Consider the following 17,027-nt stretch of genomic DNA (forward strand, 5'->3'; position numbering starts at 1 on the left):
TTCTTGAATACGTCACTTTCGGGGCAGAAGAAAGGTCTGCAGAAAGCCCATCCCCCCGTTGCCTAGAAAATTGATTGATTGGCACTAGGCTGTCTGCAGCAATGAACCTAAAAATGAACCAAACGAACCGGCCTAAAAATCGTCGCAGTTCATTGCAGTTCATCAAAAATGCCCTCCGAGGAACCGCTGGTTTGCAAACCAAAAAATGGCCTGGCCCGTGACAAACTTTGGTTTATATTTTGGTTCATGCCTACCTCTAGTCAATACTTCCTCCCTACAGCTGTATGAGCAGAGAAGAGCATTAGCCCAAAGCTAAGGTACTACTATACTTGATATTTGTACCTGAAGATACATATGACATCCATACACAAGGCTGGTCATCTCCTATGATAGCACTAACTACTTATCTGTAAACAGAACAAAACTATAACAAAAAGGCCTATACATGGCCTGAGAACACTTAACAGACTGGTTGCTGATATACTGTTTTAGAGCTTGAAAGCTCTCCTCTTTTTCTAAGAAAGGGTTTAGCAAAGTTGACCGTCAGATTGCTCGCCCTCTTGTTGAAACTGCATGTTGGTCTTCCAAAGAAAAGGCATTCAAAAACAGGCATTTCTACAACTCAAACACAAACATGGATTCTACTCACTACCTATTGGACAAGTACTGCTACTGAATAATAATAGGCAGCCTTATCTCTGCAAAATGCAACTTATCAACTATAGCATACATCAGTTAAATGAATAACACAGCCTGCATTAGCTGAATTGCTATTAAGCACTTAGCTGCACAAGAAGTTGTTATCTGTGCATCGCTAGAATGAACTGAATGAATGTTAAGTGTTACGTTCTGTCTGAAAAAAATCGTTATGTAGGCTACAGCTACAGTAACTAAAGATGAGAGAGAGAGCAAACGTATCAGCGTCTCAGTGAATGAGCATTCATACTAGGGCTTTTTTTCTGGGAAAAGAGGTGGGTTGTCCTTGGAGAAAATGATAACATGTCTGGTGGCCCCGCCCCCTGATCTCCAGACAGAGGGGAGTTTAGATTGCCCTCCACACCACGGAGGGAAATCTAAACTCCCCTCTGTCTGGAGATCAGGGGGCGGGGCCACCAGCCATGTGACTATTTTCAAAAGGTTCTGGAACTCCGTTCCACCGCATTCCAGCTGAAAAAAAGCCCTGATTCATACTATATTCATAATTGGGTGCATTCGTGTCTGCCTCAATTGTTACCAAAGAATCTGCGTAGGAGCGGCATCCCTAAAGATAAAGGACTCTGTAAGCAGGTAATAATGAGTATGTTTCCCAAACAGGACATGCAAATGTCATACAAACTCACGTGTTATGATGCACCAGTTAGTGTGTACGTGTATCATTAGTATCATGCAGCTGTACAGAACACAGAAAGCTACATATACTTACCCAGTGGTACACTATCTAGGTCTGTGTAAAACAACAGCAAGGAGGAAACAAAAAGCAACACACCAATCAAAACAGATCCAATTTGCAGAGTAAGAAATATAGTCCTACATGATATTATAACAATCCATTAAAATCTAGCAGAATAGATGCCGTAGTATATGCGTAATACACACGAGAGAACGGGGATTTAAGTGGTGCGAATTTTCGCTTAACGTACTCCAATTCGTGAAGTCCTTCATTTTTGAGGAGGTTACATGGGCAATGAATACTGAATGCAGGTTATAACAGCGGACTATGTTGTGTCCTGCGTTTCATTGCTTTTGAACACAATATTTGCAAAAAACGCTTTTCTGTGCATAAATGTTAAGTTTTATTACCCCAAAGTACAGCATCTATTCACACAAATATTCTGACTGAAGAATACTTAATTCAACGTGCAAAATAAGCAATCTCAACATGCAGAATAATTCCATTTTGAAGAACGCCCAAATTACCTTGCAAAGCATGGCCCAGCAAGGCATCCAGTTCAGGATTCAATTCCGCCTTCTCCTTCAGCATGTGAAACAGTAACTGGTTTTGAGTAGCACTAGTGATCTCTGTTTGTTTAAGGCGTCCTTCAAGAACTTTAATCTGAGCCTCCTTTTGGGCTGCTTGGAGACCCTATGAAAGATGCAAAAAGCTTGGTTTTCCCCTTAGAATAAATCTGTAAATATTATATTAATTTACACCTTGACTGCTGATGGCTGTCATCCTAAACCAATGAATGTTTACTTGAGGGCCATGTGGTCTATGTTCTGTGGCACTAACAAAATTGGAGAACAGCTGCTAGTCTTCAAGAATACTGACCTTGACGGTCTATCTCAGTATAAGGCAGCTTCATGTGTGGCATTTGCCCTGTAATTATACCCACATTCTATGCAAAAACCCAAAGGTGCTTCGATGTTTAGAAAACGATGGAAAACAAACTGTAAAAAAAATGTCTGTTCTAGGTTTCAGGCAATCTCATTTCAGCTACTTCAAAATGTTGCATTGTCATGAATTTTGCTTAGTTCTTCCTCAGAAAAAACGACAGTACTTAACGAGATCTGTACAAACATTTATTTCACTGTAGAATATTCTCTTCTTATTCAACATCTTGACAAAACTAGCAGTGGGTATAGGAAATGTGTACTAGTTTCTTTCCATACAATGTGCTGGGTCCCGTCGCATTGGTCTGTGCGCATGGGAACAGGGAAAGATTTTCACCATTTCCAGTTTTTCCCACTGCACCTCTCCAACTCCCCCAACAATGTGTATTCATTACACTATTTGTATCCCATCTTTCATCTTGGCCCTGGGGGACTCACACGGGGTGTGGGGTGTGTGGGAGATAAAGTCATATTCCACAGGAAGAAATCCAACCACTCACATTAAATTTCAACAGGATCCCAGCCAGTATGTTGAATATATAAAGAATCTTTTCCCAAGAGTTTTTAAATAGTCTATGTTGAACCGAAAAACCTTTTAAGGTAAACACATGTTTTGTGAGGAACCCACTGTACCACCTATTAATCAATACAACTCAACAATAATCCAACAAAAGTCTCAATATGTTTCTATGGATGCCCAGAAGATTGTCTGCTGACAGATTCCTCATTCCTCACTAGACTTCATCAGCAGACTCTGGACTGCCATTGCAAACAAGTGGCCATTGTGCTCCTTTGTGAAGCGAAACACGAAGTGGCCATGATTCAGGAGTAGAAAACATGCCTTGGCTCAAAAGCTCCCCTGTTCAGTGTTCAAACACTACATGAAGCTTGTTGGGTGACTCTGTGCCAGTCCAATGATCACCAGTTAGAAGATCTCAGGCAGACCTTGGGAAGAATCAAAGACCCTGGAGTGCCACCTCCAATCAGAGCAGACAATACTTGTAGACAGGGCTTTTTTTCTGCTGGAACGCGGTGGAACGGAGTTCTGGAATCTCTTGAAATTGGTCACATGGCTGGTGGCCCTGCCCCCTGATCTCCAGACAGAGGGGAGTTTAGATTGCCCTCCGCGCCTCTGTCTGGAGATCAGGGGGCGGGGCCACCAACCATGTGACCATTTTCGCCAAGGGCGATTTAAACTTTTAAAAACTCCTCCCTTGTTCCAGCTGACCCAAAGTGACATCATTGGCCCTGGGAGCGTGCACGCACTTTGCGCACACACATGTGGTACTAGAGGCACCACCTCCTGCCAAGAGTTACCCCCTGTGCTTGCAACCCATTGAGTTCCACCACCTTTTTTTCCAGAAAAAAAGCCCTGCTTGTAGACAATACTAAGCTAAATAGGCCAATGTGTTGACTCAGTAAAAGATATAGTCATATGGTCACTTTTTGTGTTACCTTATTAATGCCCATGGTAAGAAAATGGTCAAGTAAATATCGAGCTTCTGTTAGAGTGCAGGCATTGATCACTGCTGTGACATCTAGAGTCTCTCCTTCCTCCTACACAAACAATGGAAGACAACAAAGTAGTTAAGAAAATCAACAGAATGCTACATGTTCCCATATGAGTTATGGGGAGGGGGAGAGGCAAGGGTTTCAGTGAGCTGGTTATTGTATGATTTATAATGTGGCTTAGCAATTCAGTTAGTGCATAGAGTGGTGCGAAGAGTGGTGGAGACAGGGTGGTAGCAAGGAGACAGGGTGGTAGTGCTCACTGCCTCTCTAAGCTCCATCTCATCCATCGAGATGTGGGTGGGAGATGCTCTCTTACATACCTCCAATTCAAGCTCAGTGTGGTGCAATGCCAGGTCTGTGAGAAATAAGAAACCTGTTGTGTAAAAAGCAGGCAGACCTGGGTATGCTTGACCCAAACCTGGATGGATGGATCAGATATGGTCACTCTGTCTTACCACCTGGCTATAATGTCCTTCCTCACTCCCGAGCTGGAGGGCGGATGGCCACTGGTTCCTTGATCAGCACATTCCTAGTGCAAACGGAGGCCAGATTTGACTATGTGTACTTTGTGATGAATACTAAGGATCTCTTTGGGATCCACTTAGCCAGCCAGTGGGCACCCTGGTTGAGTGGATAGAGGCAATCTTGGGAGCTGTATTAAGGATGATTGTTCTTGGATGTTTCGGCATACACAGCATGGTCACTTTGTCAGGTCATGTTCAGGACTCTGTAGCTACCACGACAGCCATGGGATTGTCTATGGTTGTTATGGGACCGACACATGCTCAAGTCACATACACACTCAACAGTCCCAATCCAGTCAGGAAGCCAATTCTTTAATCCTAACCTCTACCCACTTCAGCCAGGTTCCAAGTTTACTTTCAAGCATTGGTCCTTTCTGCAGAGCAAGCCTTGAGCTAGACTACTGATGTTCCAGGAAATGCTACGCCTTGTATTCCTGAGTACTTCCTCCTTTGTCCCGTGGAACTTCTGGGTTCTCCACCTACAAGACCTCAGGTCTGACTGGTTACTCTCCTTCTCAGCTTCTTGCCTATGCCAGCCAGCTGATTTTCCCTTCACTTCCTCCAGTCAGGGCCTTTTATCCCCCTTCTAGACCACTCCACATTCCTGATTCCCACAGCTAACTTCCTTTCTCCCAAAAAGACCTCTACAACAGAAGAGGCCTTTGCTCCACGGGGAGCTTGTACTGGCTGGCCTTCTGCCTGTCTGTTCCCCCCTCTGCTCTTCAGCTGGGCTACCTCCCCAACGGCTTCACCCAGGTCCCCCCTTTTCTCCCCAAGGTTAGGATGGGCCATGACAGGAAGCTAAAATGACACTGGTACGAATGGAAAGGAACAGCTATGGCCTTTCATAATCAGAAATCATAATCAACAAGTGTTAATATCTTCGAAAACAATCATCATACATCACAATCTGGCTGTGCTGTTTTAATTTAAATGTATATGTGAACTATTTACTATGTCAAAATAGCATTTAAGAACAATGCAGTTCCCGAGCGCAAAAATCTCAACAAACGTACCTTTGCTTCCTCCATCTGCATGATATTTGCTTGGCATTCAGAAATACTGTCATTGATATAATCTATATTCGCCGCCAGTGACTCCATTTCTTCATTGATGTTGTGAATATTTTTATCTGCATCCGGACCACTTTCTTTGATTACTCTCTCCCTTCTTTTTGAAAGCTTCTCTTTCCTTTTTGTAAGTTCTTCACGTTGCTAAATTTGAAAAAGTGTACAGGGCGGGAGGAGAGAGTTAGGGAACAGAAAATAAATAGCACAAAGTTGTTAAATTCATGATTGCATTTGCGGAGGACGGAGAATGAAAACGAATGCAATGCTATTTCTACCACAACTGGTCTTTATAAAAATTTATCTTTATAACGATCAGCTGTCATAGAAATAGCGTTGCATTTATTTTCAGTGCTGTTTCACAGACACAGCTACATCACAAGCAGTGCACTGCAATTCCATGCATACTGCTTTTTTTTTCTAAAAAAGAGGTGCCAGCACTTGTGATGGTCTCCCCCTCAGCCCAAGTCCCAAATACCCAAGAGATGCTAGTACTTCATAAAGAGGTGCCAGTACTTGGTTCGGGTGTGTACCCCATGAAAAAAAGCCCTGCCTATGCGTATTTATTTTTAAATCCAATTAAGTTTACTCTCAAGTTAGTACATATAGGATCACAGCCTTATCCTCCACTTAGTGGCTTAGATCCATAGAAATTCCAGCAGGTGGGATTTCTGTCCATGCAGTGTGACTGTCCCACTTCCCTCTGTCCACTGCAGCCCAGAATGCTACCTGAGATGATGCTCCTGACTAACAGGCGATGCCTACGAATAGCATTATGGGAGAAATTGGAGATCTTTCTTTCTCGTCACAGAAACCTCCACAGGATCCAAGCCAATGAGTGGAAGATGAATGTATGTACACTGAAGAAATTCTCAGGGTTTTTTTTCTGGGAAAAGAGGTGGTGGAACTCAGTGGTTTGCCCTCGGAGAAAATGGTCACATGGCTGGTGGCCCCGCCCCCTGATCTCCAGACAGAGGGGAGCAGCGCAGAGGGCAATCTAAACTCCCCTCTGTCTGGAGATCAGGGGGCAGGGCCACCAGCCATGTGACCATTTTCCAGATGTTCCGGAACTCCGTTCCACCACGTTCCAGCTGAAAAAAAGCCCTGAAAATTCTATTTGTGAGGCCTCATTCACTTTCTTCACATCATGCAAAGATTCAACTTATATTCTGGAGTCCAAGGCTGGGGTCAAAAATTCTAATAAAGGCTTTTTTAAAAGCAACTTTTGTATATGCCTTTCTGAACAGAGACGGCTGAAGCCAACAGGAATTCCACCCCCTCCAGTTTTCTTTGGAGTTTGACAAGAGCTTTGAAAATGCTGCCAGAACATAACAATGTATGAATGTAAACAGTAAATGATGAACAGCAAATAATTAATAAGTGATATCCTTCTCCCCAAAGTAAAAAAACCTATATGAACGGTAACCTACAAATTGCACTGTGAAAACTTTACCTTAAGTAATCTATTCATATCTGTCTCCATATTAGATATGGTCATTTTCTGCATAATTATCTCAGTGACTCTGCGTTCAAGTAGCTGCCACTTCATTCTGGCTGCCTTGGATGAATACACTCTTGCTGTCATTGGTTTTCTTTGATACTTGCTCCTGTACACAATTCAAAGATTTATGCTGTTCAAATCATATAAATTTCTATCATATGCAATATCAGTAATAATTTTTTTCCTCTTGGAGAGACAAGTATTTTTAATGTTGGAAATCTGGCAGGGTGAGGGAGACAAAAAGTGGACCATTAATTTTTGCAAAACTGAAATAATTGAGTTTAGCGGTATTATAAGCTTATCTCAGTGGGAATGCCCTAAAATACATTATAAGGTAACAATTTCCCCAAAGCTGGACAGCAGATTCCTGTTTGTAAGAAAATCCCAAATCATCTTCCCTTTTTATATTCACCGCAACTGAAAAGCTCCAGATCTGAAATCTGTTGAAGGTGAGAAAATAATGTTGAAAGTATGGGATAGGGATTTGTATGCCTCAATTTTAAGAATCCTGTAATTTTAGATTTTTCCCATTACTATCTCCTTCCAAAAGATGAATGTTCAAATTTAAATTTCCCTGTTACAGAACATCATTAAAACTGATGGATACCAATTTTCCTCTTCCATAAGCAAGAAACAGCTACTTTCACATACGATGGAACTGCTAAGAGATTTCAGTAATGCAGCTCAATTAGAATAGATCTAATTAGCATAACAGCTTTTCCCGCTACATCAGATTTGTCAATTCACATTCATCTCAGAGCTGTAAGATCAAAGTTATCAATTGTTGTTACCCTCAATCGTTTATGCACAAAGTCCCATTTACTAAAAAGAATACATCCACAAACGGTGCTGTTAGGAAATTTTCCAGTATCCTAATGACAGAAGAATGTTTATATCAAACTAGACTAAATTGTATTGAAAATGTCCCATTGCCTCAAAAAAGAGAAATCTATAGGGACCAGAAAATACAACACTAAAATAATAACAACATACTTTGTAAACCACTCTGAGTGGGTGTTAAGTCATCCTGAAAAGCGGTATATAAATCAAATGTTATTATTATAGTAGCTGCTAAAGAGTCAGGAGTGAAAAGCCGCATAACATGAAGCTTCCCTAATCAGCTTTTAGGTCTATATTTATTTTTTTAAAAAACTAGAAATGTTCCTTTAGCATTACCTAGTGCCATTGGTTGTGGCTGCTGGTAATGCTTGGACCCTGGCTACAGGTATGCGCATCTTCTGCTGTGATGGTGCTCTGGACCCATCATTCTCTACTGACGACACACTGGAATTTGGTTCTTGATTAGTGTGTTCCGGCGAACTCAGCTTCCGGCTCACCCTCCCTCCTGACACAGGCCTTGCTTGCCGTCTAAGTGCAGTCACCTAAAACAACAAAAGACAGAATATTATCCAGTTAATCCACAGCGAGTTTATCAATTAGAACAACACGATACCATAATTTGCTATAACAGTCATGCATTCCAAAATATTCTGGTACCTCTTCTGTTCTGCGGCGTAGAATAACTTCTTGATTCCTCTTCTGAGCCTCCAGAAGCTTGAGCTGATGCTGTAAAACAAAAGCCATCAAAAATAAAGTTCGCTCATGTGCCTAAGAACCAATCTAATATTTACAAAATAAACAATGGGTCAGATCCCATGAAAAATTTTTGCACGTACAACTGCACTTGCCATAGCGTTAAGTGAATGTGTTTGCCATCCTGTGAAACTCTTTATGAACCTGCTGTATCCATAGGATAAACCATTCGTAACCCACATGCAGAATCCAGAAACCTTTGCAAATGGCACAGCACAAATCACTTTAGATGACATAAACAGAAGAAGTTAGAGTCTGCTCAACTTCATCTATGCATTACCTCTCGTTTCCGTTGCTCCTTTTTGAGTTGTGCAATCTCTCTATTCCTTCTAGATTCATTCATCCTGGCTTTTTCTTGCTCTTCTTTCATTTGCTTCATCAGGCGAACCTGTATAAATACTTGTTACTCAATCACCTTTAACATGCAATTTTGCTTCACAAACAGACAAACAAAAAACCTTGCTGTAAAATATTTGCACTACCATCACAAAGAAAAATATCTTTTGCTAAAAGGCTATTACTGTTCCACCGCTCCTAGTGGTATCTCCATATTACTCTTCACCAGTAATGCTATAAAAATAGCATTGTTTTGTATTTTTCCTGCTTAGTATTATCTTGGAATCGATGAGCAGCTGGTGAACAAGCAGCTCACCGTATTATACATTTTTCAGGGTCTGCAATTATTCCAAGTGAACACAGATGAATGCTTACTAAGTGATAACTTGCTCCATTAAATGAACACCTGTTGGGGGAACAGTTGCATCATACACATGCTACACATGTGGACCCACTCAGAAAAATGGGGAAGCGCAAGTATGATGAAATTCTCCTTACCACCAATGGAATCAGTGGAGTGGATTCTACCAGCTTTTCTGCTGGATCCTATCCAATGTGGATTTTGTCCAATGTGGACTTTGTCCACAGGGGCACCATGATCCCTGGCACTGCTTTTTTGATGGTCAATAGGTGCTCCCCCTCTGCATTTTTCCAGCAAAAAGCTAGTAGGATCCACTCGCATATGTCGCTCGCATATGTCCACTCGCACTGTAAGTTGGTGGTGGCGGTGGAGAGTGCCCTCAAGTCAGAGTTGACTTATGGCAACCCCTAGTGGGGTTTTCATGGCAAGAGATGAACAGAGGAGGTTTCCCATTGCCTGCCTCTGCAACCTTGGTCTTTGTTGCAAGTCTCCCATCCAATTACTAACCAAAGCCCACCCTGCTTAGCTTCTGAGATCTCACAAGATCAGGCTCACCTGGGCTATCCCGATGAGGGCACCACAGTAAGTTATCACTTGCTAAATGGCAACCTGTACTCTCATTGGCTCCATTCTATCAAGACAATTAATGCTCATCTCAGAAAAAATCCAGTCTTTATTCTTTGCAGTGCTTATTGTTGACTTTTTCAACAGAAAAAATGAATGCAAACAACTGTAGTTCATCTTCCAGACTGATGCTATCTGTATACAAGTTTATGTAATTTTTTAAAAAATCACTACCTTTGTTTTCTTCATCTCTGACACATCCTGCTGCAACTTTTTCAATTGTTTTTCATACTGAGACTGATTTTTAAGCAATCGGGCGTGTTCTTTCTGTGCTGCCTGCAACCTCTGCAACTCTTTATTCATGGACTGGAGTTTCTTTTCATACTCGGTTTTAATCTTTTTTGCCTTTTCTTCTGAGCAGGATTCCACTGAACCTAAATGAGAATGTATTTTTATTTTTTAAAAATATCTACCATATGCTAAGCACCTAATTCTAACATCAGCATTTTTTTAAATCTCATTTGAGCATCAGTTTTCAGTTCTGCTGCTGTTTCAGACTTGTATATGAAAAGGAGACATCCAGAAGTTATGTTTCCAAGAACCAACAAATTTATATCCCTCCCTTCTACCAAGGAGCAGCACAAGGGCACTGATGTGGGATTATCCCCATTGAACTTTGCAATGCACTTAATAATAACATAATAACAACATTCAATTTATATACCTCCCTTCAGGATGACTTAAGACCCACTCAGAGCGGTTTACAAAGTATGCCATTATTATCCCCACAACAAAACACCCTGTGAGGTGGGTGGGGCTGAGAGAGCTCCGAGAGAGCTGTGACTGACCCAAGGTCAGCCAGCCTGCTTCAAGCGGAGGAGTGGGGAATCAAACCCGGCTCTCCACATTAGAGTCCTGCTGCTCTTAACCACTACACCAAATCTGCTCTCACAACTGACCCTTGTGAGTAGGGCTGGGGGCCGGAAATTCTCCTGGAATTCCAACTGATCTCCAGACTACAGAGATCAGCTCCCTTGGAGGAAATGGCAGCTTCAGAGGGAGGAGTCTTTACGGCATCCTATCCCTGCTGAGCTCCCTCCCTTCCCCAGACTCTCTCCTCAAATCTCCAGGAATTTCCCAAGCCGGAGTTGGAAACCCTACTTGTAAGGCAGCTTAGGGCAAAAGAGACCACAAAGTCAGTGAGCTGCACTACTGCAGGGAGGGTCCAACCCAAGATCTGAAGCACTATTAACCTTTTATCCTGCCATAATAAGCCCATGACCAAGCCCTCTTAAGAGGCATAGCTAACAAAGGGAGCTCCCCTGGAAAAGATAACACACATCAACAGGACCACAAGGGTCTCCTGGGATAGAACTAAATTGATATCGGCATTGTTCCGTCCGAGCAGATCTGGTGTGGAGTGATTATACTTTGTGTGTTCAATTGTGACCTCCTTTATTCAAATACAGCCGGTGAACAAGTGATAATACGAAACGGGAATTGGTAATCACGCTGGCAATATACCCGTCCGGCTGTGTGCTGGAAATTACCATCAGCATTTGTGCTCTTCAGCCCTTGTGCTTTTCTGCTTTCCTAGCGAAGCACGGAGGGTCACCTTCGTCAATGACTCATTAATTTGAAGCATGAACATTTGCACACACCTAGTTGAAGAAGAAACCAACAAAATTCAGTTCTTTTCACCAGAGACATTGGAGTTCCTGCGAACAAACTCACTTATACCAAGATTTTTCACATGTACTGACTGTATTTTTGTACTTGTCTATTTGGTGGCTTATGTATGACTTTCTTGTAAATTGATTTTCTAATGACTAATTTTGCACGTATTTAGCACTTAGCACTTTGGTTTTTGATAAGCATTAAATTTTTGATATCCGTTTAGTTCTATCCCCGGAGACCCTTGTGGTCCTATTGACGTCTCTTAAGAGGCATAAAGAAAAGCTTCGTCACAGTCTTCCTCTTACCCAAGTTTTGAAGGACCTGATCTCTTTCAAGCTGAGTGTCTTTGATCTTGTGCTGCAGCATCATCAGCTTCTCCTCGTACTGCTTTTTCAGGGTCTGAAGCCTCCTTTGGCTGTTCTCCAGCTCATCTATCAGCTTCTGTTTTATGGCGATTTCACACGTGATGTTTGCTAAATCGGCCTGATAATTTGCTGTGAATTAAGCAGAATAGGACGGGATTATCAACTGTGATGGTCTCTCTCAGGGGTCAAGTCACGTCAAGTTTATTATTACAGTCTGCGATCAACACATATAAAACCATTTGCAAATCAGTTTAAAAACAGTTGAGACTGGATACAGGAGAAGAACGATGAATAAATATAAGAGTAGAAAAATAAGATCATCATAAATTAGTTGTTTAAAAGGTTAAAATGCATTCAGTCTGCCTTATGCGATTTACGTTGCTTGTAGACCTGGGCACAGAATCTTGCTACTTGACGTGTTGTCTGGTGATTCCGATCAGACAAAAGATAATCAAGTTTGATTTTATTTGAACTTCCAGGGAATCTTTCTACTAACGGACTGATGGTTTCCGCTCTAATTTTACTGTGACTTGGGCAGCTAAAGATGTGCTCCATTGAGTCAATTTCTCTTAGGGGACAGGACCAAAGCCGAAGAGAGTAAGGGACAGCTTTAAACTTTCCTTCCAGAACGGCAGAGGGTAGAGTCGAACTTCTAGCTAAAGTAAATGCCCTTCTGGAGTTACTGGATTCAAGAAAGTAAAAATAGGCTGCAGGAGCGGCAATATATTTAGTAGTATCTGAAGAAATAAAACCTGGTGCTCTAAGTAAATCTGTTTGTCTTTCAATGTCTGTCACTCTCGGCTTAATGAGTGATTTTTCCCGGTCTAACCCCATGACTAGCAAACTCTGAGGGGAAAGACCCAATTTTCCCAGGGATTTCAGAGTCGCCTTTTGCCAATTAGATTGAAATTTGTCTTGGAATAACAAAGGGAGCAGACCTTGCGGGTTTAGACTTCTTGATTCAACAAGTATCTAATTAGGAAAAAACCTTACACGTAAGAAAGATGTAACATCACAGAACTATTTTCAGGGTCAAATCCACATTCACCCATTACCCGCATGTTTATCGGATATCTTCCGTTTGCCTCCAATCCATGATTTTTTCCTCTTCGTTCACATTCCTGCTTCTACTCCGTCTTTCTCGCGCATCCCTCCGGTCACACGGCCGCTCGAAAACCGCTTTTGGGGGCGGGACCTTTTTTTTCCGCCCATTTTTAAAAAATTTGTAGTGCACTTTTCCGTTATTTCGATCTTGCCTTATAAAGAAACATCATTGAAGATAATGGAAGATTTATATTCACTTACCGTGAAGCTTCCTTTCTCGGTGGTCTCGGAGTGGGGCAGTCGTCACTAATGGGTAGCTCCTCCTCCTTCTCTTTCGCAGGGCCGGCAAACTTGCAATCCTTCAGGGGGAGGGGCTCCCAGGCTTCCTCAGTTCCTTTCCAAGCCCTCTTCGGTCCCCAAAGCAGGTTCAATCCAGGTCTCGCCTGTCCTGTAACTTATATAACTAGAAAACAGCAAGAGTCCAACTCGGCCAAAACAACCGGCCACTAACCAAGGTGGAACTATTTACAACCGTAGACCCCTGACCTTAATGTTCCTTCTTTCCCTCTTGCTCGTTCTTCATTCCATTTCCCCTTCTATTAATATTAATATTTATTTTATGGGTGGGTTCCCGACTGCCCCACTCCGAGACCACCGAGAAAGGAAGCTTCACGGTAAGTGAATATAAATCTTCCATTCTCCTGTGGTCTGGAGTGGGGCAGTCGTCACTAATGGGATATATGCTAGCAGTTTACCCAAGGGGAGGGGCATTCGGTTAGTCCAGGACGTGCTGTAGCACCCTTCTACCAAACGCCGCCTCTGCTGAAGCCAGCTGATCAACCCTATAGTGTTTGGTGAACGTGTGTACTGACTTCCATGTTGCTGCCTTACAGATCCTGTCTAATGAGGGGAAGGCCCTATAGGCCGCTGATGTTGCCGCCCCTCTAAGGGAGTGGGCCTTGATCCCTTCGGGTGGGGCAAGGTTCCTAGATTTATAGGCTAACACAATGCATTCCCTTATCCATCTACTCAGTGTTGATAGTGAAACCTTCTTGCCCATGGAGCTGCTTTTGAAGGAGATGAACATATGTTCTCCCTCTCGAATCGATTTGGTCCTGTCTAAATAGAAGCTTAGGGCTCTCTTCACATCTAATTTGTGCCATTCTCTTTCTCTATCATTCTTGGGGTTGGCACAGAATGAGGGCAGAACGATATCCTCCCCCCTGTGGAAGGATGAATTGACTTTAGGAATGAAAGTCGGGTCCGTCCTCAAAACTACCTTATCCTGGTGAAAAATACATAACTCCCTATTTACTGATAGGGCCCCTATCTCCGATACCCTCCTGGCTGAGGTCAGGCCCACTAGGAAGATTGTCTTAAAGGTCAAGATCTTTAAGGAACAGGTCGCCATTGGCTCGAAAGGTTCTTTAGTGAGTGCCTTCAACACCACGTTGAGGTTCCAAGTTGGAAAGCGGTGAACCTGAGGCGGGTTCAGCAGCATGGTTCCCCTCAGGAATCTCTTGACGTGAGGATGCGAAGTCAGGGACTTCCCAGTCTTAGATCCTTTAATCGCTGAAAGTGCCGCCACTTGCCGTTTAAGGGTGCTGGTGCTCAGGCCCTTTTCCAATCCATCTTGCAGGAAGGAGAGAATCTGCTTCACTGATGTTGACATAGGATCTCTACCCCTTTGGGTGCACCAGTCCGTGAACGATTTCCATGTCTTACTGTAGCTTTTGTTGGTGGAACTCTTCCGTGAAGCCAGCATTGTGGTGATTACTGTTTCCGGGTATCCTAGTTCCCTGAGCTGTCGATGTTCAACCGCCAAGCTGTCAGCTTTAGGGACGACGGGTTCGGATGTCTGATCTCCCCTTGTGTCAGTAGATCCTCCCTGGATGGCAAGGTCCATGGTTCCGCACAAGACATCCTCATGAGGTCCTGGAACCACGGTCTCCTCGGCCAGAACGGCGTGACCAGGATAATGTTCGCTCTCTGTTCCAGAATTTTCTGAAGCACCTTGGGTATAATCTTGGTTGGAGGAAAGGCGTAGAGAAGTGTTCGAGGCCAATCCCGACTCAGCGCATCCACTCCCCTCGCCTCCAGTTCCCTGAACCTGGAGAAGAAGTGCGGAACCTTTCTGTTGGCAAGGGTGGCGAATAGGTCCACCTCTGGAGTGCCGAACTTTTGACATAGCGATAAGAACACCTGGCTGTTCAGTGACCATTCTGACTGGTCCACTTTGTTTCTGCTTAGCCAGTCCGCCACCGAGTTCATTTGACCCGCTATGTGGCTTGCCTTTATCGATTTGATGTTCTTCTCTGCCCAGAGGAAGATCTCGTCCGCTACTTCCCCCAGGCGCTTGGATCTGGTGCCTCCTTGTCTGTTGATGTAGGCCTTTGCTGTCATATTGTCCGTGTATACCATGACGTGCCCGTTCCGTACGACGTCTGCGAACTCCAGTAGCCCGTTTCTTATGGCCTTGAGTTCTAGGAGGTTTATGCTGGCCTCTTTCTCGCTTTGCATCCATTGCCCCTGGGCAAACCGGTCGTCGGTGTGGGCTCCCCATCCCTGTAGGCTGGCGTCCGTCGTGATTGTCATTCTGTTTGGTTCCCTGAGAGGGGAGCCTTTGGTGAATCTGTTCGGTGCCAGCCACCAATCCAGGTCCCTGGAAAGTGATTGGGGAAACCTCACTGTTATCTGCAACCGCTGGGCTATGGACCTCTGGTGGGGGCGCAGGAACTTCTGCAGTGGTCTGGTATGGAACCTGGCCCATTGCAGAGCATCCTGGCAGGACACCATCATGCCCTGTAATTTTGCCAGCTGCAAGATCTCCACCGACTTCCGTGACTGGAGATCCCGTATCAGTGAGAGAATCTTTTGTCGCCTTTCGAAGGACACGAAGGTCTTGTCCATAGCTGTGTCCACAATCATTCCCAAGTGGACAATTCTTTGCTTCGGTAAGAGCAAGCTCTTCTGTTGGTTTATGATAAATCCGTGTTCCTCCAGGCAGCCGATCGTCGTCGCTACCGCCTCCTCCGCTGAATGGAGGGAGGGGGCCTTTATTAAGATGTCGTCCAGGTACGGAGACAGGGCTACTCCTTGTACTCTGAGGAATGCCACTAGAGTGATTAGCACTTTGGTGAAGACTCTCGGCGATGATTTCAGGCCGAAGGGGAGGGCTCTGTATTGATAGTGCTCCCCGTCGTACGCAAAGCGCAGGTACTTCCTGTGAGCTGTGCAGATGGGAATGTGTAAGTAGGCCTCTGATAGATCTATGGACGCGAGGAAGTCCCCATGTTGAATGGCTGAGGTGGTGGACTTCATCGTCTCCATCTTGAACTTCCTGGACTTGATGTGGAGGCTCAACCATTTGAGATCTAAGATGGCTCTGATTTCCCCATTCTTCTTCGGGACGGTGAAGAAGATTGAGTACACACCCTGTTTCCTGCAAAGCCTTGGTACCGGTTCTATTGCTCTGATCTGCAGCAAGTGCTTGATGGCTCCTTTTATCTCCAGGTGTTTCCGATGGGAAGGATTTCGAAACACCTGGGTGAAACGCCTGCGTGGCGTCTTCTCGAATTCCAAGGAATAGCCCCTGGATACTGTTTCCAGTACCCACTGATCTGACACAGTTTGTCTCCAACGGGGCGCGAAGGCTTGAAGTCGGCCTCCTACTGGTCCTGTTGTCTCTCTGTGCGGATAGTCATGCTTGACTGGCTTTCTTCTGCCCTTTAGGTTGAAAGGATGATTTCCTGAAGGTGAAGGGTCTGCTGTCCGATCTATGCTTGGTCTGCCAGCGATTTTTAAATGGCCTGTCTGACTGTTGTCTGGCCGGTCTTTTGATGTCACGAAAGGACTGCCTTCCTTTGTACTTTGCGTCTCTCTTTTTGGACGGGAGCACCTTCTTCTTTTCAGAGTTCTCCACCAGGAACCTGTCCAGCGCCTCTCCAAAGAGCTTGTCCCCGGAATATGGGATCGCTGCCACCTTACTGCGTGCCTGGGGGTCCACGTCCCAGTTCCTCAGCCACGTGTTCCTCCGAGCTGCCACGTTGAAGCCCATGGCCCTAGAGGACATTTGAAAGGAATCCAGGGTGGCATCCGCTGCAAAGGCTGCTGCCAACGCTATCTTTTTAACTTCATTCTTGATTTCTTTTG

General features: G+C 44.1%; 1 protein-coding gene across 9 annotated transcripts in view; it reads right to left on the reverse strand.

Moving 5' to 3' along the window:
* Window positions 1-17,027, reverse strand: part of KIF21A (kinesin family member 21A) — a 177,709-nt gene that overhangs the window by 59,386 nt on the left and 101,296 nt on the right. For 6 of the 9 annotated variants that reach the window (XM_054988273.1, XM_054988267.1, XM_054988272.1 and 3 more), the window contains 10 exons: window positions 11,772-11,960; window positions 10,024-10,223; window positions 8,809-8,916; window positions 8,433-8,501; window positions 8,112-8,317; window positions 6,888-7,041; window positions 5,384-5,581; window positions 3,787-3,888; window positions 1,918-2,083; window positions 1,424-1,444 (listed from right to left, as the gene is read on the reverse strand). In XM_054988273.1, the coding sequence (XP_054844248.1) occupies window positions 1,424-1,444; window positions 1,918-2,083; window positions 3,787-3,888; window positions 5,384-5,581; window positions 6,888-7,041; window positions 8,112-8,317; window positions 8,433-8,501; window positions 8,809-8,916; window positions 10,024-10,223; window positions 11,772-11,960 (1,413 nt within the window). The remainder of the gene's footprint in view (window positions 1-1,423; window positions 1,445-1,917; window positions 2,084-3,786; window positions 3,889-5,383; window positions 5,582-6,887; window positions 7,042-8,111; window positions 8,318-8,432; window positions 8,502-8,808; window positions 8,917-10,023; window positions 10,224-11,771; window positions 11,961-17,027) is intronic. The other 3 variants (XM_054988270.1, XM_054988269.1, XM_054988266.1) reach the window with 1 other exon arrangement.

The sequence above is a fragment of the Eublepharis macularius genome, chromosome 9, assembly GCF_028583425.1.
Source record: "Eublepharis macularius isolate TG4126 chromosome 9, MPM_Emac_v1.0, whole genome shotgun sequence".
Lineage (NCBI taxonomy): Eukaryota > Metazoa > Chordata > Lepidosauria > Squamata > Eublepharidae > Eublepharis > Eublepharis macularius.